The 23,554-nt window shown below is 42.0% G+C and overlaps 1 protein-coding gene across 1 annotated transcript in view; it reads left to right on the top strand.

Annotated features, from left to right (window-relative positions):
- The window catches only part of GRIN2A (glutamate ionotropic receptor NMDA type subunit 2A), a 1,722,233-nt gene that overhangs the window by 1,230,074 nt on the left and 468,605 nt on the right, over window positions 1–23,554 (top strand). Inside the window, exon 5 of the mRNA XM_069210410.1 lies at window positions 18,800–19,005. Within this exon, the coding sequence (XP_069066511.1) occupies window positions 18,800–19,005 (206 nt within the window). The remainder of the gene's footprint in view (window positions 1–18,799; window positions 19,006–23,554) is intronic.

The following is a 23,554-nucleotide window of genomic DNA, read 5'->3' as shown; positions in this document are numbered from 1 at the left end:
CCCAGACATTGATGGGCGTTTGAGGACAGCACAGCAGCCACAAGTGAGTGAGTACAAGGCATATTCCTCAATGTCACATTGCCAAGTTATTGTTTGTGTAGACATGTCATGTGGTGCATACTGATGTGCCTTGCGTGTTGACCCAGGTACATGAGACACAAATGTGTACAATCCACAAACATTTTGCTTTCCAGGGACAGCATATGACTGTGTACATCTATCAATAAAGTGGTGTTTGTTGTTGTGCTAGGTGTAAATTCAATGCAACAGGGCACTACTCTTCAGTTTTACAGGCCAAAAGTAAGAAAGTGATGGATCACTGTCCTCAGCCATGTGTCTGGTCAAATGAGTATATTGGCATCTGCCACCCAGAGGCTACTTGTCCTCTGCATGTGACGTGTGCTGATGCTTCACTAGTGTTCATAATGTGAAGATGGCCATCATACCGCAGAGCATACATTTTTGGGAGGTACAGCTACAGATCAATACTTTGCCTTGATAAGTGGGAGATGTCCATTGACATGATTTATGTGTCATCACTGTTGCCAACATCCCTTGTGCCTACATGTCAGCATGTGTCCCTTTCTCTTTTGACAAAATGTGTACACTGCTATTTCATGCAAGGTCTACCTGTGTTGATGGGATAATTTCTCTATTCCCTCACATATGTGTGCATGCCAACCTGTGTGTGGAATAGGACCTTTTCAATGGGGCTACATTTCATGTCGTGCCACATAAGGGAGTGTGTCAATATTGGTTATTGACTGACACATACCCTCACCTGTCATGGCATGTCATTTGGCGTGTACAACTGCAGTAGCAATAAGGGACAAGACGTGTTTGACTAGATATTGTAGCCGTAACGTGTATTTTCATGCCATTGGTGTGGAATCATGTTGAAAAGTGCACTGCACATTTATAACGGGGAAAGTTTGGAACCTGACGGTTGGCATGCATCATGGAGTGACTTACAGTTGTGTTGGAATCACGTGTTTTGGTACAACCATTTATCCACAGATATCTGGGTTTGCATTACCAAAATGGAGACAGTGATACATCTTCCAATTTGACAAAATGCTAAGGGCCTTCTACAAGTACTTGCAAATCTCTGGGCCTCTCCAATAGACAAATGATTAATGCAGTCTACTGATGTAATCAGGGTATGTCACTATAAGGGGTGCCAGACATTAGCGGTGATTTCCCTGGGACTTGCTAATTCATTGTGTTATGAATTTTAGGGACATATCTCCCTCACTATTTGCACATAATGTCTACAGTGTACATTTCCATGCCAAATGTGTAGCATATCTGAACAACATCAGTACTACCTCCGTGACTTCATTGGCACATATTTCACTTGTTGATGTGTGCATTGCTGATTTCCACGTGACATGGGTATGTCAGCAACATAGCCTGTTCTGGGAGCATAATTTCACACACACATACACAACACCCCCCTCTCCTGTCAGACGATCAACTTACCTTGTCCGGCGAGGGGGACGTCCAGTAGGGAACGGGAACAGGCTCATCCACCACTGGCAGCGCCCTGCCATCAGGACACCGCCACACCGTGTTACTGCTCGGCACCCACGGCTTCGGCGGTCTGTGTAAAAGACCGCCAAAGTCAGAATAACTACGAGGTCCTATCTATAACTACCTACTGGTGACCGCTATATATATATATATATATATATATATATATTTATATATATATATATATATATATATATATATATATATTCACCAAAAGGACTCGAATTACCGAGGCTCAAAAACGTGGCGGTCCGACCATGGCTTCGAGAAATGCCATAAAATGCAAAAGAAAAATCTTGTAATGACAAGAAAGGTCAGGACACTTCCAGTATAATTTAAAGCTTTTTACTCTTTACAACGAATTTCCTCCCAACGCGTTTCAGCCGTAGCCTTGTTCACAGAAGAACAAGGCTACGGCTGAAACGCGTTGGGAGGAAATTCGTTGTAAAGAGTAAAAAGCTTTAAATTATACTGGAAGTGTCCTGACCTTTCTTGTCATTACAAGATTTTTCTTTTATATATTTATATATATATATATTATTGTTATTATTTTTTTTATTTTTGTTACATATTTTTTGGGGGTGAAAAGCAAATGTGAAATATTTTGGTGTACCTTAAGTAGGCTTATAGAACATTTTAGTTTTATTATAACTATTTGTTTATGTCAGAAGTGGTTTTTAAAATATGTATTAGTGATTATATCTTTATTTTGGTGATATTATTTTTATTGATATTGTGTGTATCAATATGTTTGACCTATAATATTTTTTTAAAGGTGACAATATTTTTCTATCTGATATTTTTGTTTTCAATATAACAGAAAATCATTATTTTTAAGGTAATTTTTTTTCTCGATTTTTGTGGTACCAGCACAGGGACACAGACAGGAATGCACATTATTCTTGTAAATACAATGCATTTCTGCCCTTACCTTGTGATGCAACGCAGTAAGGTGACTTGCTTCCCTCCATCACTTTGGTATAAATATGCCCCTTAATATAAATGCAAGCTAAGTCTCTTAAATGTTTAATTAATGTTACAAGCTGGATATTGTAATTAAACAAAGTTGATAGGTTGTAATGAATAGTGTGATTTGTTCATCAAATATATTTTCATGCTTTTATACCAATGGCTTTTGAAATAGAAATCAGACAAGTTCCACTGGAATTATGGGATTTTGTGTTTGAATCATTTTCTGAATAATTGTGTATGTGCTGCATTTACCACATACTCCATCATCTACTGCATAATTTGCAGATTTTCACAAAAAAAGATTCTAGCTCAAACTAATTAAAAGTTGTTAAAAACACTGCAAAACATGTTGCGGAATAGTTCACGACCCTTCACAAAAGTTGACGGATCACCTTTTAGTAGCGTACTGCTGTATTTGGGTGTTAAGGTGGCACTAATGATGTGAAACCTTAGCCTCATACTGTTAAGGTGTGAAATGCCAAATAATGGAGCAATACTGTAACAAAACGTGCCGTATTACAGTATTGCATAATTTATATTTTCTTGCCACATAGCTTAGTCAACCTTGCCACATAATTTGATCATCCCCTGTCACATAATTCCAGTCGCACAGAAACTACATTTAGCATTAATGTCTTATGCTAATTATAAACATGCACATAGGCACACATATTTCTTTAGGCAAGCAAACGGGAAAAAGTAAAATTAAGGTACAAAGACTTCGGTTTACTGTCATTCACTGAGACTGTAACTACAGGCTCACAATGATATTATACACTAAATTTCTGAAATCTGTCTTCAATGCCTACTCGTGAGATTGTAATCTCACTATTTTGAGGGGAATACACAGCTTTATGAAGGATGTTTAACCGATATAATTCGTCTTCATTTATTTAAAGGACTACATGTGCACTTACTTACCTATTTTCCCGAATTGCCTATGCACACCAATTTAGTTTGAATAATGAGCTATCTTTTGCTGTAAACACAGGATCCCAAATTTAAAAATACAGGGGTATATTTCAGAGCCCCTATCGTGACCTTAGCGCCGCCATAGTGTCATTATTTACACTAAGACGGTGCTAAAGTGACCTTTTCCCCGCTTCATATTCACAAAGTGGCGCAATGCATGCATTGTTCCACTCTGTAAACCCTTTGTTCCACATTATGCTCATGCTAGGTATAATGTATGCAAGGGAGGTGTTGCCCCACTGGGGGAGCGAAGAAATTAGCGCAAGGAAATCTAAAAGATTTCCTTGCGCTATGTTTTTCTGCACTTTTAATACCTGCTCAGAGTAGGCGTTCATAGAGGGCTTCCATTTTTTATAATGGACCCCTGAGTACTGCCAACATTTTGGCACTGCTCCTGCAGAGTACATCAAGAACATCAAAAAACAATAATGCTATTGCCCCCTACCCTGCGTCACGGTGTGCTGTATTCTAGATACAGCACACACATGGTGGTGGTAGGGGGACACTAGGGGGCACGAAGGGGCACAAGGAAAGTGGTGCTGCACTGGGTGCAACACCACTTTCGTCAAATCCGCCCAACAGTTTACAATTGCAATATTTACAAAACCAGTCAAACAAATCAATACTGAGAACTATTTTACATTACATTTACAAAAAGCCCGTAGCACCGCCGGATCATCACTTTTTGTGACACTCCAGAGGCGCTATGCCCTGTGCCATATTTACAAGACGGCTTAGCACTGCCTTGTAAATATGCGCCTGACTTGGTTTTCTGCGGCAGAGGAGAATGCAATGGGCGTTGCTGTGGGCATACCCACGCAACACCCATTGCTTTTTGACACTGCCCCATATTTACAAGGAAAACGTCAATCTGAGTCAGTGTCATAAATTAACACTACCACAGGGGTGGCTATAGCATGGTGCAACGTGGAGAAATGCTTTTATTTCTCCTTGTTTTTGCTTTTTCTATGTGTGCTGGATGCTGCATGTAGCATACATAGAAAGAGCAAAAGGCCATTAATGATTGTCTATGTGCAGGAAGGAACAGCTTCCTGCACATAAACAATAATCCCTGCAACGCAGGCACCCTTGCGCTATACTGCAAGGGTGCCTGCATTGGGGCTAGACAGCTAAATTTAGCACCATTGCTAAGGGAACCACAGGGGTGCTCCATAATTTTGTAAATATGGCACATCCCTGCATTTCTGAAGTGATGCAGCGTGGAGCTGCCAATTTTGGCGAAGCGCTGTGCTGCAGCACTTCCTTGTAAATATGCCCCTTAGGGGCTTAATTTCACACCCCGTGCGCGGCCGTTGCGTCACATTTTATATGAGAAATAGTGATGCGCCGACGGGCGCAAGGGGCTTGTAAATAAGTTTCTTTTTTTGCCTAAAAATCCCAGTTACAGTGAAACCATAGTTTTTTTATGCCTAAAATTATCTTCTGTTACATCGCAAAACTATATTGAAAGATACAAAAAACGTCAGATTCTATCCTCCTGCTTCCTAAAGTTTTCATGGACGGCATCATACTGATTATCCAGCACACGCGCACACAAACACACAGGCACGCCCAGACACACATATACACTCACACATCTTCATGTCACCATCATCTGAACAAAAACAGGTTAGTGCGACAGCACACATCCGCAGAACATGTTTTCCAAATATTTTCATTCACATTAATTTGTTTAGCCTGAATGTGTGACGATGATGTCAACTGTGTTCTGCTATAAATAACTCACTTCTTTAAGCATGGATGAGCAACAGCTCTGCACGTCAGCCTTATGTTTAACTGAGTCTTTGTGGCATAAATACATTTTCTGCGATGCGTGCTTCATATACTGCAGCTTGATATTTCCTTTAGAACCTCTGGAAATACAGGCTCTGGTGTATTAATTATTCAAATACAGAACAAGAAAATTCAAGGAAAACTGAGTTTCTCGCGTCTTTAGAAATGCTAGATTTGTTTATTTTTTATAAGTAGGCAGCCATTATCTGTTCTCGGCGGTTGGTTGTTTGTCTTGAAATAGTTCGTCCTTTTTGGGGCGTAAACGTTAGCACTGGTTACGTCATACTTACTGGCGGACTTAGTTAAACGGAAATTTTCTAAAAGAAAGAAAACGTTCATTTGTAAATGTAAATCATTTATTATCGTCGTGCAAATCTCCACTTTATAAAACTTCACATTGTACATGAACGTGTGGCCTGTTATGCTCACGTCGCTGTGAATAGTTACAGTCGAGGTCCATTGGTTTCATTGTTTTGCCAATTAACATTTTCACCCTTGCTTATGTTCTAGCTTGTATATTGTTTAACCCTAATAGACTATTTTTCAATGACGAGAGTGGTCCTTAGGTGGAAATCACTCATAAAAGTGCTCAGTGCTTTAAGTGGAATGGAAAAGATGCTGTAACCTAAAGCTGGTGTGGCTTGAGAAGCCTTTACTCAAGGTCTGGTGTATGTTATTATTACTTGTGAATAGTATCCTGTGTTTGACGAATTATTATTGATCTCTGGACAAAGCATATTCATAATCAACAGGATATTAACCCCTTCACTGCCAGGCCTTTTCCCCCTCAGGTGCCAGGTCTTTTTTGGCTATTTGGGGCAGTTAGCGCTTAGGCCCTCATAACTTTTTTTCCACATAAGCTACCCACGCCAATTTGGCAGAACAAATTTGTCCCTAATGGAAATAGGCAAATCGGACCCACGGGGGGAAGAAATGGCCTAAAATAAATTTAACCCCCAGGTGAACGACTCTTGCCCAAGGGGTGGCTCCCCTTGTATGAAATTACTGCAAAACAAAACATTCATGGTGCCTAGTGGTTTCTGCCCCCCGGGGGCAGATCAGCCTAATAAAAATAGGCAGATCTGCCCCCAAGGGGGGGCAGAAATGGCCAAAGATAATTTCCCCCCAGGGGAGCTACCCTTGCCTAAGGGGTCTCTCCCCACGTGTAAAAAAGTTTTTAAAAAATGATCCCTGGTATCTAGAGGTTTCTGCCCCCCCAGGGGCAGATTGTTCTAATTACAATAGGCCGATCTGCCCCCAGTGGGGGCTGAAATGGCCTTAAAATATTTTGCCCCCCGGGGAGCGACCCTTGCCCAAGGGGTCGCTCTCCTTATAATCATAACAAATAAAAAAAATCCCTGGTGTCTAGTGGGCATTTCTGTTGCCAGATCGCTTCACAGTCGGGCAGCAGAAATGCTCAGAGAGACATCAAAGGAAAGGAAAGTCCTTTCCTTTCCATTGATGCCTCTCCCGCACCCAGCCTGTGATCAGAAGAGAAATGCTTTTGCATTTCTCTTCCCATCCGCACTGGAAGCTCAGCTTCCAGCGCGGTGGGGGCGGCCTCTGATGAGGTCAGCACGTGATCGCGCACTGACGTCATCAGACGTCACTTGGGGGTCGGGGGTGGAAGGGGAAGCGATTCCCTTTCCATCCCTGCTCATGGGAGGGGGGTGCCAGGCCCTCAGGGGGAGCGCTAGCGCTTCTCCCGGTGGCCTATACTTGGACGAGGTGGTTACTTCCCTGGCACCTGAGCACCACGGCAGTGGACATAACCACTTCATCCAGAGCACCCAAGGGGTAAATTTAACAGTTTATAGAGCACCTTTATCCAGGACCAATAGTAATAAAAAAAAATTGACAAGGAAATGTTAAAAGTAGGGGGCAATACATGAGTTACCCAATTGAAATGAAACAATGCTTTAGGCCCTAGAAAATCCAAAAGGAGCCACCCATCACTAAGTGGCTGATTACGAGTTTGGCGGATGGAAAAACCTGATCGCCAAACTGCCGCTGAGGAGACCACCAAGGTGCTGGCGGTCTCCCCACCAGCCTCATTATGAGTTTTCCACTAGGCTGGCCGACGGGAACCAAGGTTTCCTCCGGTCAGCCCAATGGAAAACGTGTGGTGGCATTAGCTCCATCCAGTGCCACCGCACAGGGGGCCTCCCTAGCACTCTTGGAATGCACACTGTGTACATAGCAGAGAGTGCGCATTCCGACAGTGCTGGGAAAGGGGGGACCCTTGCAATGCCTATGCCATAAGAATGGGCAGTGCAGGGATCCCCCTGTTGCCCCCTGCACTTGTTCTCCACCAGCCTTTTCATGGCGGGTGAACCGCCATAAAAAGGAAAGGATGGAGGGGAACATTGTTGTAATCAGCATGGAGGCGCTGACTTCAGCACTGTTGTGGCTGATTACAACCACTACCGCCATCATCCGATCAGGATCAAAGATCCTGATGGAGACTGCGGTCTTTTGGCGGTCCGACCTCCAGGGTTGTAATGTGGTGATTAGACCACCACAGCCAAGACAGTCCGACCACCACCGCGAGTCTGTCGGTCTTGTGACCGACAGACTCATAATAGGGCCCTTAGTCTCAAAAGGGACTTCTTATTACATTGCGTTGCAGTTCTAGAGTGTGACAGGCAGTAAGGTAGTTTTTTTTCTCCAGTCAGTGAATGACAGAAATTGGGTGTCCAATTGGACTTTGGTTCAATGTCCATTGGTTTGGTTTTGCAAGACCCGGCTCGGGCAGTCCCTGGTCCATTTAGAGCACTTTAAATACTGTTGACTGTTAAGTATAACACTGTTAATATGAAGATATTGTTCAATTATGAAAATATTTGCACAAAGTTTTCTTTGTACTTCACAAAAAGAATTCATAATTGTTCGAGGCAATACAAGCATATATTGCCCTGTATTTCCTGAGTCTAATGACAGTTGCACACATGAAGTTGTCTGCAGGTTCGTTGTTAAAACATCATAGGAAGAATATGAGGAAGCTAAGACTGATTTTTGGTCTTCATTATCTGACAAACTATTTTGTTACAGTAGACGGGGGGCTGTTTTTGAGTCTTCATTTCTCCCTTACCTCCATTATTTTTTAGTTTCAGGTGGTAGCCTAGTTATCCCTTTTCGCCATTCCCTTTTACCATCTTTTTTTTACATGCTCGCTGCTTTTGTATGTGACATTTTGGCTTTTTCCTGCTTTGACCCTTTCCTACTAACTTAAGCATGAGGCATGCTCATACTGCATTCTTTTGCAGTTTTTTTTACTGATTTTGCATCAATTTTAATTCCTATGGAAAAGTGTAATATTGAGTATTTTGACTATGTAAATAAGTGGTGTGTAAGTTTGCAAAGGGGTTTTGCTAAGGAAATGTCACAAAGAAATGTCAAGAAATTCTAGCCGAACAATTTTATGATGCAAACATGAGCTGACGACTGAAGATTACCAAGACACGATATCTAAATTATACAATTTCTGAACCAAAATATCACTAGAAGCAATTCGGACAAGATAAATGAAGTATTTTAACAGTTGCAAGTGCTGAGATTTGCATTTACAACTGTTAAAATGCTTTTGCATTGTACTAACCACATGTTAGGATTTGGAAAAGGTTTTCTGACTCCTGAAATTGTATTCCTGGGCCGTATTATAGGTGCCCCTCCCAAATACTTAATCAGTATCATATGTACCAATGTTTTCAATTGAAATCTGATAGTAAAACATTGAAATTGTACTGAGCGACAAGTTATGGTTGTAGCTGGACAAGAGTCCATTATTATTTTGGGAGGCCCATTGCCCAACCAAAAATATCACTCCTACTCAGAGTGAAACAACAATCTCACTAAATATGAGCTGTTACCTATAGCACAGGGCAGACAGGCTTAACTTAGGGCAATGTATTTATGCGGTACCAAAACAGTAATAAAGTCAAATCACCAAGTAATAAAAATTCCAAACTGAATTAGGAAAATAAAGCCCTAGTCAGAAACAACAGATGTATTGGTCCAGTGAAAGTCTGGGAGGCAAAAAGCTCAAAACGTTTCTATGTCCCACTTCAGATAGTGACTTTGTCACTTTATTGATGGAAGTATTGACATTTCATCTGTTACAGCAGTGTAATTGTAACCCTGCCATGGAACCAAAAGCTGGTTATCTGAAGCAGGTTAGTCCACCTGGAGCTCTGGAGATTTTTCACTGAAATGTTTCTAAATCCCAATGTAGACTAGGACTCAGTCATTTCTTCAGAGGTGCTGGGAGCCTTTAGTATGATGAAAATGAAATTAAATCCGATGATATGGAACTGCTAGTCAGATACTTTTTCTGGCAGGGCCCGCTGAAGCACTGGTAAAAAAGTTTTCAAGAGTTTCTAAATTGTTTTCTGGTGCCCAAATAATTACAGTAATACACTTCCTAAGGCCTCTAGAACCTCAGGCAGAGACACTTCAAGACTCTCAGGCTGACAGGCAGAGGCCAACAGCAAAAATCAGTCCATGTCTAGTTGCCACTGGTCAACTGGGCACTTCAGGGAAAAGGCCTCTTGTGGCTTGTTGTGTCCCTGTAGCCCCACACGGAGGTCATCCAACAGATTCTTAAAGTCCTCCTATTTCTTCTGGGTACAAGAGCGAGCAAGTCTAGTCCTTCGGGGCTTTTCTAAGGTCACAGATAGGTCCAGTCCTCTTTCTGGTCCTCCTTGTATCCAGTAAGTGTTCTAAGGATGTTGCCTTGAGGTGCCACATTTATGCCTGGCACCAGCTGATGCGTGCAGGTGACTTATGAGCACTTCCAAACCAATGGATTATAAGTTCTGGGCCACCTTACTCAATTGTTAAGCAATTTCCTTTGGCCCTATGGAAACAATCCCACAGTGCGCCTCATTCCCAAAATCCATGAGGGCAAAACTCTTCACCCTTTGTGCCGAGCCTGTCAAATCAAGTTTTTCCACCTGTCCAAAAGCGAGTTTTGATAGGTCTGTGCAGAAGGGCTCCAGCTGCTGCTGTCAGAATGCACAGGGTAGACCTGAAGCCATGTTTTCACTGCCACATTACTGGATATCACAAAAGGTGCTGTAGTCCATGGGTTGCATTTAACCTTCCATTCCATGAGTGTACTTCTGCACCATATACAATGACCTTATATAAAGTTCATTGCTACAGTCATGTTTAAGACGATTTTGGAATGCTTAAAGGAGGAAGCCCACACTTTACCCAGTTTGGCAGGACGAAAGTGCCAGCAAAAAATGGGTGGACACCGTGCAAAAGATGGTGGTATCATATCGTAACCCATTCACAAAAGGAAAGGGGCCTTCTTAGAACCCCTTCACTTTTGTTAATTAAATTAGAGGGTAGGCAGTGGTCCACGGGCCACTGGCAAATCTTAAACAAAAAAACAAACGTTTCTTTTTAAATGCAAACTGTTTCCATTGAGGAAGAAAGTTTTAGCTGAGATTTTGAAGGTGACCTATGATTGTCCTTTTAACAGTTGTTTAAGGAATGTACTGTGATTATCTGTGAGCAAACAACATAAAAGTATACAAGTAAAACCTGGTATTTGCATTATTTAAAAAAACTACCTCCTCCCATCTTCATAGGGAACAAATACACCAGAGTCATGCAAGACAAAAAGTGAATAATATAATTGGGTTGAAATAGTAGTGTTTTTGTGTAGCCATTTTAGTTATAGCTCCATACACGTTATTTTAAGCAAAACCAGGCCTGCAGCTGTGCACTATAACCTAGATATAATTTTTTCAGCTTTGTTTATTATTTTAACAATAGCCACATTTGCAGTCTTGTTTTATTTCTCTCTATCTTGTGGTTCTTTGCCTAGGCCAGCACTGAGTTCTTAAACAAGACATTTATTTCACTCTGTGCTTTCTCAAGGCTGCAGTAAGATAGGTTGCCGACAAAAATGGTATGCTTTGTCTCCAATGTTCACAGAAACATACACACTCTTACGTGGGGATCCTTTCTTGGAACATCAGCTGTTTTATTATAAAAACACTAAAAACACAGCCAGAGGACCATGACTGTATGCTGATTGCTGATTACTGTGCTGCAGCTGCTCATGTAGACTACAGGCCTCTTGTTCAGGTATGAGGGATGATGTCTTCCCAGGGGAACCTAAATGAAGAATTAGAGCTTAACATGCTGTGCTCTAACATAGCATAGGTAGGAACTAGCCTTAAAAACCTTAGTGACAATATGGTAGCATTATTCTTGTGTTTTACTCTCCTTGTCACAATTTTAATCTTATTGTGCTTTATCAAGATGCAGTTACTTCAATAAAACCCTAATGAACTATACTCTGCCTCTGATTGTCCTTGCATATGTGAGACTAATGTAATTGAGAGAAACAGATGAAATCTGGGAGACCACAATTCCCCTGAGGAGTCATTTATGTTATGTGCCCGGTTTCCCCAATCACCCCTGCTCTTGGGTAGAGATGAGACACTGCTAGTTAACCAGGACAAAACCCGGATTAGGCCAACAGGTGTCACATGGTGCGGGCTCAGACTCACTCCCCTGCAGTACAGGTAATTCTGCCACCCGAATCCAGTTGTCTCATGAGGATAATGAGAAACTACGCGAGAGCAGTATTGCATTCTCTGTTACCGGTGGAGTCAACGAGCAGTACAAATAAGCTCAGCAATAAAGGAAATGAAAACAGGTAAGGAACCCTGACTCAGCAGCCTTGGGATCATAATGGTGGAAATCACTTTCTCTTCTTGCTTCAAGGGATCAAACATGACCTAGAAGCATCCACTATGGCAGATCACATAATTATATGTGGATATAATTCCCTCCCCTCTTAGATGCATTCTTGCTATCGCCACAATGCAAGCAGGTACTCTGTTGAATTAGTTAACTATATACAAAACTGCTAAGAGGAGAATGTTGTCCAGTTCAGGAATGGGTAAATTGGAACTGGAATATTATGACATATTTGGCTTACAGTTCATTGCAAGTCTCTCAGTAAAAGAACAGAGCTGACTGCACCTACCAGATTTTGCCACTTTGCAGGCAGAGTAACGTTTGCAAAAAAAGAGGCACATTTTCCTTTTGGTCACCCGCCACCAATCTTTTTAACTTAAGCTTTGTCCGATTACATTAGTTGAATCATACAGCAGCTATATGTCAGCTCAGTCAATTGGTTTTTGCATTACAGCAGCAAAGACACTACTGAATAGAACATTTTTTTTTATATATAAATCTCAATATTCTGCTGGGAACTTCTTTCTAAGTGATAGCAATTCTTTGTAATATAAGAGCACTGAGGAAAAGAATGATATTATGATTTACTCAAGTGGAAATGCCCAGATCAGAGCTTGTGTTGGGGGGAAACTGGAATAAAGAGATACAAGATCTCTCTGGCAAGGCAAAAGTAGGTTTAATCACAACAGCTGGGAGACCAGTCACCTCAGGAGATATGAAAAGCTGATCTCAAATGACTGCTTGCAAGACATATTATCTTAAAAAACAATACTAAGTCATAGAATATGAAGTTAATAATAATTCACATAAACACCACATGACCAGCATCCTTAAACCCATGTCCTCCTATCTCTGTTCCCCTAGTAAGTAACTGTTGATTTCTCTCTTCCCATGACATCTTATCTGATTCTGTATATTCTTGACTAAAGTTACCTTTGACAATATTTTCTAAGTCACATGGACAATGAGAATGAAATATGTACTTGTGTGCTGTGATCATAAACTCTTTAAGGCTTGTTAAAAATGTTTTCTCATTTAACTGAAACTTGCTGAGTTTATGTTCTGCTTTCTGGTGAACTCTCACCTACTTTGTGTCCTTGCAGCTGGGGTCGGCACTGCCTTTTAACTACAACGCTGTCTACTGATGTCTGTGGTGATGAGACTTCCTTGAATTTTATTCTTTCCTTAACACTAAGGTGTCCAGATTCCTTAGTGCACAAGTTGGCCAATAGATCAGGTTGATATTTGCCATTTAGAATCCAGACAGTTGCTAAATATGTCCTGCCAAGATATAAGGATTACACCCATAGGCCTACTGCCTCACCCTTTATTTGTTAATTAGCTGAATAGTTTTTATGTTTTAGATTTATCCAATTCCCAATGCACAAGTTCATGTTTGTTCAGTCTTTGCCTACTTTTATCTGAAAATGTCACCTCTTTGTACAAAGGGGCACTGCACCCCGAATTACAGGATAAAAAAGGTCAACTGGCAGTTTCAAATTTGGGCACATTGGCAGTTCGTACTAGGGTATAAGCCTAATAACTCAGAGGGTGTTTTACTAATATGTTACATCGGCCCTTGCATGGTACGGAGAGGGACAAGCAATGCATTAGTTTACTTACCATTAAAAGTGCCACAATATGCTCTTGCTTTAAAGTATGCCACTGTGAAGGAGACGGTTGTATGTTTTGTTTTTAAGGTCAGCGTGCAGAGGCATAAAGGGAATTACTTTATGGTGTTTTACTCTTGTGTGTTTCATTTCATTATGACTGCAAAATCGGTTAGTTAGCCAGCCTTGTGGAAGACTACACTGACAAAAAAAGACCTTAGGCTGAGATAATCTAACGGCGGATCATAACAAGAAGCAATTATGATGTTAGGTTTGTGGGGCTCATGCGTAGTGCAAACTCAGAGAAAACTGGGTTGTTGCAGTGCAGCTAAATTGCATCAGCCCTCACTGAACAAAACAAGACTGCTTAGCTGACTGGAGGCCAGAGCACAAATATAAACACGCTCATTAATCGCAGGTAAGCCCAGCCACGCAGAATAACCTCGAATTGGAGTGGAGTGCTCTGCAGAAAATAATTAAATCAGTGCAGCTCCTAAAATCAGGAATGCAAGGGCTAAATAAGCAGGTCTAACAAAATTAGCTTGGGCTGTTTATACGTCGACAGCAATGGTACACCCGTTCCTGTGCTGCGTGCTCTCATCAACAAAATAAAAGGAATCCTTAACATTTTAAAATTATGACATGGAATCCTGTTTATTAATTTTCAATAGAGACCAGGTCCCATTTTGTGGCAATGCACTGCCGCAAGTGCTTTACCCAGGATCAGTGCTTTAAATGCCCCCCACACACAAACGGGGGAGGCCATTGTGTGTTGGTTGAGGTCAGTATAGTGTCTCAGGAGGTCCACTAAGGAGCCCACAGCTGCAGCTTAACCAAGCCATGGTCTGACAACCCGGGGTAGGATATGGGTATGCTAGATGAGTAGCAAGGAGTCGTGGGCATGGCAAAGTTGTCAAGGCAAGAGTGCATTTTATGGGAGACGGAGCAATGTGTGAATGCAATATCTTGGAGGTGCTATCTATGCCATACATCCACCAAGCCTAGGGAGTGTGTCCATCTATGGAGTCCTAGTAACCAGGAGGAGGAGGTTACAGAGGAGGTGTTGAGTCCTCTGTCCATAATAACATTAAAGTCTTAACCTAGTATTAGGGTGCCTGGTAGTATCTCCACTAATATTCTGGAGAGATCTGCCAGTGTGGCAGTCACCAATGGTGGAGGCACATAAATACTATGGCCCAAGGCTGTAATTCTAGCATATTTTTAGGGGAGATAGCTTTCCTGCATGTCTCAATTGGAGGTAACAATTTCAAAAGGCCATGAGTGTTGCAAGATTACTGCTTCTCCTCTGGCTCCCCTAGGAAAGCAGTCTTGAACATTTGACTGTAGCCATGATAGGTGAGGAAGGGCACTTGTCTCCAAATAGGTGGGTCTCTTGGCATAGTAAGACTGCCAGGACCTGACGTTTAACACACCTTAGGACAAGGCCTCTCTTCATTTTGTCAAAGAGGCCGTCAATAGTCCAAGTTATTATTTTATGTCGGGCCCATCAGTCAAGTGAGAGTAGGGGTTGGTATGGGTTACTCCCACACTCCTGTGGCCTGTTGCATATACCTGGCAGTAAGAGTATCAGGGAACAAAACAGAACAGAGCAGGAAATGTGAAGGAAAACCTTTGCTGTACCCCTTAAACACCACCACCCTATGTTTCCCCCTGAAGCATTTGTTGCCCAGCAAACATAACAAACTATACCCAAAGAAATCTCACCATAAAACATGGGATGCACCTTGACTCTCAATCAGAGTAGCCCAAAGCCAATGCCTGGTATGTTGCTGTGTATATCCCAGTCCAATATGGTCTGTGAGGGTCCCAACTCCATGTTGGAGTCTGGTGACCCTCACTAGGAGGTGGCACAAGCGGCCCTCGGCATGTTGGGGGGGAGAAAGTCATTGTAGAAGCCAGTGGGCAGACATCTGGTGACCACTCACAAGCCAATATGGGGCCAGGCCTGCCCAGCAACACCCAGGTAAAGGGCCCTGGGAGGCCAGGGGTGAAGAGTATATACCCCAGGGAGGGTGTGTCACCACTGTGAATGCTCCCTGCGGGCCTCCCAGTGAATGCTCCAGAAGCTCTTTTTTTGTGTCTGGCTCACCTTTTCTCGACACTGCCTCTGTCATCCTCCCTATGTGGGGGTCACTTCGAGAGTTAGGAATGCCGTGGCAAGTGTCTACGCAGCATTCCTCGAGGGCAGCAGCTTTGACCAAGGCCCCCACCGCCTCGCAATTGTGGCCATCTTCACTGCAGTGTGGGCTTGGGTTGGCAGATGCTATCGGTACCCTCCTGAATCAGATTCTCTCTTGTGGCTGCTGGTCTGCACTCTGTGAAGGAAAGGAGACGGGAGGACAAATCCCCTCTGCTGCACGCCAGCCTTGAAGCCACTTCAAGTCACACCCCAGGGCCTTGGCCACCATCAGGACACTCCAGTGCTCCTGGGAACCAGTGCCAGTTATTTCATTGGAGGAGCTCCTGGCTGTGACCATAATGATGCAGGATGTTAGGCCCCAGCTGGTAACTCACTTAGATTGTAGCCAACATCTTGCCTCTCTGGACACTCCCCCAGAGAAAATCTGCTAATTTTTAGAGTCTGGTGTTAGCCAGCACATGTTGATTTTTCTAAAATTATATTAATACTAAATATGCTTTCAGCCACCTTTCTTAATCCATTGGTATTGTTGTGAAGCCATTTTAGTTATAGCTTCATACACGATATTTTAGCGAACTAGGCCTGCCACTGTGCACTTTCACCTAGACATATTTTATTCAGCTTTGTTTTATTATTTTAACAATACCCTCATTTGTGGTCTGGTTTTATTTTCTTTATCTAGCTGTTCTTTGCCTAGGCCAGCACTGTGTTCTCAAACAAGACATTGCTTGCACTCTCTGCTTTTCTCAAGGCTGCAGTAAGATAGGTTGCCGGCAAACGTGGTACGCTTTGTCTCTAGTTTTCATAGAAACCTACACACTCTTATGTGGAGATGAGGCACTGCTAGTTAGCCGGAGCAAAACCTGGATTAGGCTGACAGGTGATTGTGAGTGATAGCATTCCGACACAAAGTAGATCCCATATGTCGCAGTGACTACTATGGGGTTGAACACTTTTTGAGAAGGAAATATTTTAGCTTTTAGTAATTTTCATATATTGATGAGGGCTCAGCAGCTACCCGAAAAACAAAGTTTTGCAAAAACCATGAGAAAGCAAAACAAGCAATGACGAAGCGAAAAGAAGTGTGACTAATGCCCGACCTATTGACTTTACCAATGTCTGTTTGCACTATTGCTAGTTACTTTGTAAAGTTATTTAGATGAAGTATAATTAACGTAAACAAAATCAAACTGAAGATGTGTCCTGTTCTGAAAGCATTACTTTGAGTATTTCTCCGGTTTGGATGCCTAGTTTTGAACCTTTTGTCTCTTGTACAGGATTCAACATCTAGAGGGGTCTCTAGTTCGAAAAGGCTCTTCTTGAGTCGTAAACACAGTTGTAGTGCCACACATGGCATAGCAGAAATTAATTTTGCTGAACCTTCGCCAACTTTGCTGTGTCATAGATAACAAGCAATCCTATTTGGCATGATATTTATCCGGGAAGAGTAATTCAGATAGTTGTTTCATTAATACATTAATTGTGCAAGGTATTGTACCGCCTAACAATCTATTAAACCTGTGTTCTTATGCCTGAGATAGAATTATGCAGAGAAAGATTTTCATTTGGACACAGTGTTGCAGGGAAGTGCCCTTTTTCATGAAGTAAGTATTGTTCATCTAATTTGATGATTTGATTTTATTCGATACTTCTAAACCGCACAGTTCCACGAAAAACGTTCACTTACCAGACACATTTTTCCAATCTAAAACAAACGCAATTGATTCTGTAGAGGAATACATCTCTGAGTTAGATCTTAAAATTGGTTTATTTTATGAGTAACTGATTGCCAGCAAGAAAATGTATTTTATCGACTTGCTGGAAAATGGACTGTTTGTTCTATTTTTTTCCAAAAATGTACCAGAGGAAGTTCACTCCTGCACCCTTTGAAAGGGCCAGTGGCCCTATAACATATAGAGTGCACTTTTCCTGTTTGTGCCACAGTGCTCCTGTAAACAGGGTACCATGCGCAAACGGGGAAAGTGCGCACTATTACAGTGAATGAGCTGCTTACCCCCCCGGGCAGCCGCAAACTCATGCTTCCCTGGGGTCAGCACATTCAAGTGAAATGCAGACCAGCTGTTTCAAAGCCACCCCCTGTTTCATTGTGCAGGTGACAACCCTCTTGCAGTTTAAAGAGGGATTAGAAATACATTTGCAGAGGGTGCAATGGGTGACTACACCTACCTACAAGCGGATGCCTAAGGGGTACATTGGACCCCCTTTCTTCCTCCAGGGGGCTGCCACTAGGGGGCACATTAACAGGGCATCACCTTTTTGCAGGGTACTTTCAGTTCGCCTCCTGACAACTTCATTGACTTTGCACACGAGTCCATAAGGGCACAGAGGTAAAGATATACCGTAATTTGCATGGGGCACCACCCCCATTCAACAAGGGAACGCCCTCTTGAGATAGCACTGGTGATAGATGTGCTCCAGCGCCCTTGGAGCACTTTCTGTAGTAAGGCCCCATGTGTCTAACTCCTTTTGCAAAATAAGAGCTTTTTCAGATGGCTGCCTTTGGCTCACAATTCAGACATTGAACACAACCAATAGCATTATACCAAATCTTTATTTTGGAATATTTTAAGGGAAATGCATGCAATGCTGAATTTGCCTAAGGGTAACACCTGTTTGTGCATTTATTTGAGGGAGAAACGTCTCCAGAAATTGCAGCAGTAAAACTTTTTTGCTTGTATTTTCACTTGTTCATTTGAAAACTATTTTCAAAATTGCATTTAACTGTGGATAGATTTTCTACATCTGTGATGGTGTTTTATCCCTTTAGTCAGTCAGTGCTAATAAGGGTTCATCTTTTGTTGTTGGTGTGATACAAGTGATTGACTGTTAATGGCGGCAAATAATCCAGGAAAAGTATTTAGCAAGGGGTGCAAAAAGCCAGTGTCGACAAAGCCTTCCTTTAGTAAGGTCCACTTCCATAGATTGTATGTATCCGTACCAGTGAACATGTCTATAACGTCAAATATTGAAATCATATACACTAAGCCTAGTACACTGGTATTTATTTATCTTACAGGTGGGAAAATGGGAGAACAAGACCCTGAATATGAGGTACCCCGTGTGGCCAAGGTTTAGTTCTTTTGCGGACACGGACCCTGATTACAACCACTTGAGCATTGTCACCCTGGAAGAAAATCCTTTTGTGATTGTTGAAAATGTGGACTATTTGACAGGGACATGTGTAAGAAACACTGTTCCATGTCGGAAGCACATCAAAGTCAAGTAAGTAGCCCTCCATTTTGATCTATGGAAATGTCGATGTTCCAACTGATAACCTTCAACTTAAAACACTTTCTATAGGGCATGTAAATCCAAAAACGTTCACTTAGCTCTACAAAAATGCATTATTGAGAAGAATTAGCTAAATGACTCGCAAAGAATGACATGTTCTGGTCTAAGAGAAACTAAATCCTCCTCTAAATAACTGGTAAGTCTTTAAGGCTGGAGACATTCTTAGTGGATATCACTTTTCCCTTAGCTTTTCATATATTGAAGATATTTGTTTGACATGGAGATAGAGAAAAGACCATTTATTTTCTGGCATCAATACCAGTCATTTCATTTTCTTGTAACCTTATACCAATCTGTAATATTTGTGTCTGGAGTACAACGATCTCTTAGCATTTGGTTCTAATTATTGTAACATATTTTACATAATAGAAACCCATTGAAGTACAAAGAGAAGCAGCTGGGAACCAAACCAAGGGAATTGCATTAAATATTTAGCTAAACCAACAAAGGGAGACATCCGCTTTTCAGAGGTCCACAGATATTGACTCTCTGTTTTTTTTATATGTCACTGGTCTGCTAAGGCACACTTTTTCCAAAGGGACAAATGCATATGTGATATAGAAAATCCAAGAAAAGTTCACTGATGCCTTGTTAAAAAATTGATCATCTCCCTTTCTTCAAATAATGTCTCCATTTCCCATAATATTTTCTCCCACAGGGGAAGAGTATGTTTGGAGGGCAGGGATTATGTGAATTTATCAAACTATGCCGGGGCAGGTGGCAATATAAGTGATTAGATCAGTGTTACTGAAGTAATAGTGGAGTACTGCCAGTGTTCCAATGGATTGCAGGTGGTGCTTTCATTGTCAGCAAGATGGTTTGGTACCTTCCCAAAGAAAGAGATGCCCTCCAACCCAGTAGTGACTGCAATTTGTTCATCACTTGTTGAATGCCAAATAATAATTAACTAATGATACTCATATATATTCTTGTGAAGATAAAACATTAATGTCATTCTTAAATGACCACCTTCCCCAGCTGAAAAGTAGGATAGTTTATTTTACTCCAGTTTATTGCATGAGGTTGTACTTCTCCGAGGTTGCGGTTTTTAACATAACCCACTGAGCAACTATTTATGATTGAGTAGTTGAATACTGCTAGCGCTTTAGTAGTTCACCAGTGGTATTTATGGTGCTCAGCAGGCAGGGCATGGCATGTGCAAAATCATACAGGGGCAGAAATTCAGCCTTTCAGCCTCAGTGCTGTCAAGAGGGAATACATATATCCTCACACTGTAGCAGGTCATCTGGAGACCAAGGCCCCTTCAATTTGCACTGGGCTTGCATCTAAAAGATGACACATATCCTGTGCAAAATGTTGTCTTTTCCAAAGCAAATTCTAATTTGTGTTGGAAAGTTAGTGCTTTGTGCTACTTTGCATCAAGAGTACTACATGGGTATTCCCATGCAACCATGTATTTGTTTTGATGCAAGTCCATCTCTACTAACATTTGTGGGAATGAATTTCCAGCAAAAAGATGTGCCTTGAGGCAGGCTAAAGGGTAGAGGAAGTTGTAAAACTTGCCACATTGTTCTACCTTTCATGTGAGCTGCACTGTACAGCACACACACACACACTCACTCACATACACACATGTGGCATGTATCTATCAAATTATTCTTAACTGTATTGTTATCAAATACATAATTGTTTGCAGAGTTTGTGTATAGTACAAACACTGAATTTGAAGTGAAATGAATCCCTAGCAAATATTTTCTAGATTCATCCATTAAGCATTTATCGGAAATTATGTGTATCCGTGTGTCTATGGATACTTTTATAATGTCAATTGCAATGAAAAACTATTTAAAAAAGAAGATAGATGGAAGGTTATACATATTTAGGCTCTCTGGTGCAAGGATGTCAAAGATGAAAATTTTTCACAATTGGTCCTTGCGGCATGACAGGCTCCAATATACTGTCAAGGGCAAACCAGCCTTTAGAGGATACTACGTTGTTGCAATCCATCCCTTTCAAACCATCCTGACAAGTTTCTAAAATGTAGTATTCATTTTTGAAGATTACCATTTTCATTATAAAGTAATAACGACATGAGAACAGAAATCAATGTATTTAGAACTATGTCCTTAATAATTAATCAAATTAAAGTATTTTTCATTATCACTCCTGAGATAATATCATTCTGTCTGCCAGCTGGCCACTTCCCGATCTACTTAGAGCCTTATTCACAAAAGTATTTGCTCACCTATCTTGAATTTTGATGCATACATTTCTTCATTTATCAGTGAACATTTATGATTGTTATCTATGGAAAGTGAACTGGTATTCTGCAATGCCTATTTTGAAGTAGAACATTACACCAGCACAATCTGAAATTACATGTACAAACATCTATTTGAAAGGGGAGGTTGTAGATGTTGTAATGCGTAATTCCTGATGTTGGATGTGACCCTTTCTGCAGGGTTGTTCTCAAACTCTTTGTCTTCACTCTCTTGTTTTCTGAACCCATTTTTGTTGGCTTTTACAACTCTTTACCCCTGGTAATCAGTGCTAAAGTGCTTATGCTGTCTTTCTTAAACATGGTGAAATTGGATTACACCCAAGTGGCACATTAAATTTACTTGTAAATTCCTGTCAAAGTGGCACTAAGTGTACCCAGGGTCTTTACATTAAATGCCACTAACGAGCCTGCATGTTGGACATGCACTTTTAACTTTTACATATCCTGGTGGTGAAACACTCTTACATTTGTTTTTCACTACTACAAGGCCTGCCTCTCCCATAGGATAACATTGGGTTACATTATTACATTTAATGAGTGATAGCTTTCAATTGGGAGCAGTTTGGGATATTTGGTGTCTAAAGAATTGTAATTTAAAGAGCCTCATTTTAATAACAAAATCAGGTTTTAAGTCACATTTCTAAACATGCCACTTCAAGAAAGCTGTAGTTTTCTTGTCCCAACCATTGGTGCCTGCAGGCTGTATCCTGGGTGTTAGAAGTGGGGTTTCTGGTTGGATAGGGTATGCACCTAAGCCAGACAGAACTCACCACTCTAATCAGGACAAGTAAGTCACACACACAAGATATCCTGTGCTCACCCCCTGGTAGCTTGGCACAGAGCAGTCAGGCTTGTTCTCAGAGGCAATGTGTAAAGCGTTTGTGCAATACACTCATACCAATGACACAATAAATACATCACACAAGAGACTCCACACTGGATTACATAGAAATATGTGTCACATGAGTGCTAGCATTGTCATGACATTTAGGGACAAAATACTTGTACCATCATGGAATCATAGGGTCCTGGCACCTGGGCTCCCAGTAAACCTTTAATGGTAGGCAGGCCCAAAGCGTAGGCACAGAGGTTAGAAACCGGGTTTCTAAAACAGTTAGTCAAAACTTCATAGGCCACAGGAACACCTGGGCATCTAATACACATATTATGGTAGATTTCCAGAGAATGGTTACAGAGCAGAGCCTCTGCGAAGGGCTTAGCCTGCCAGTACCACCCTCAACACTCCTCAATGCCCCTAAGTACGGCCCAACGGGTGGGGGCACACACACACACTGCAGATGGTAGTAGGGAGGCTTTGGTCCCCTGCATGCTAGAATTGAAGTAGGGTAGCTCTTCGCGAACGTGCGGTGCAGCTGCTGAGGGCATACAAAATAGGGACGAATGCAGGCGGGGAGGCCTGTGATGTAGATGGGAATGGGGAGTCCACTCTTGGTCCCCCTCGTGATGGATTGAAAAGGGGAAACTGCCAGAGGCCTTGTAGTGCAGCTGCCAGAACAGAGTACTTGTCAGTGTTTCTGTACTCTCACGGTGTCTCAGTCACTCTGGAAAGGAGAGCTCTGTCTCCATCTGAAATTCCTGAGGCTGCACATCTGGAGGAAGTCTCCAACCCAGCTCCAGGTGTTGCTCATGCAACATGTGCTGCAGCGGCTCTCTTGCTCAGCAGACTGTTACTCCACAGCCCCTTTCTGTCTCAAGCCACCCAGAGCGCAGGGCTAAGGGAGTCCTCCACAATCGCCAGTACCGTGCTGACTTCCCCCGCAGTTTATGGGGGATAGAAGGGCGCTGAGAAAATAAAACGCTGACTACGCGCTAGGTTTGAGATGAAGGCAAAGCATAAATCTCTAACTATGCGCTAGATGTAAGGACTGCGAGGGCCAGACTCAGAGTCCCACAGCCAATTTTGGGGCAGCCCACTCCCAGGAGAACACATGGGGGCACTAGAGCAGAAAGCAGGCAGCAAGCATGCTCTTAAAGTCAGTTTACAAGTGGCAGCCCCTCCAACAGGCAGACAGGCCAGCACAACTAAACAAGTAATCTAAATGGCGGTTCCTTCTGGCAGCCCAGCAGTGCCTACTGAAACCAAAGTCAGGGAGCTGTTGGCAGCACTGCAACCACAAGAAAAGCAATCCAGTGAGTCCTTTGGGCAACCCAGCAGGCATCAGTGCAACAGCAAAAGAGCAGTCCACATGAGTCCTTTGAGCAGCGCAGCAATCCTTC

The sequence above is a fragment of the Pleurodeles waltl genome, chromosome 10 (assembly GCF_031143425.1).
Source record: "Pleurodeles waltl isolate 20211129_DDA chromosome 10, aPleWal1.hap1.20221129, whole genome shotgun sequence".
NCBI lineage: Eukaryota > Metazoa > Chordata > Amphibia > Caudata > Salamandridae > Pleurodeles > Pleurodeles waltl.
Note: the sequence above shows the minus strand (reverse complement) of the source record. Positions and strands in the feature narration are given on the sequence as shown.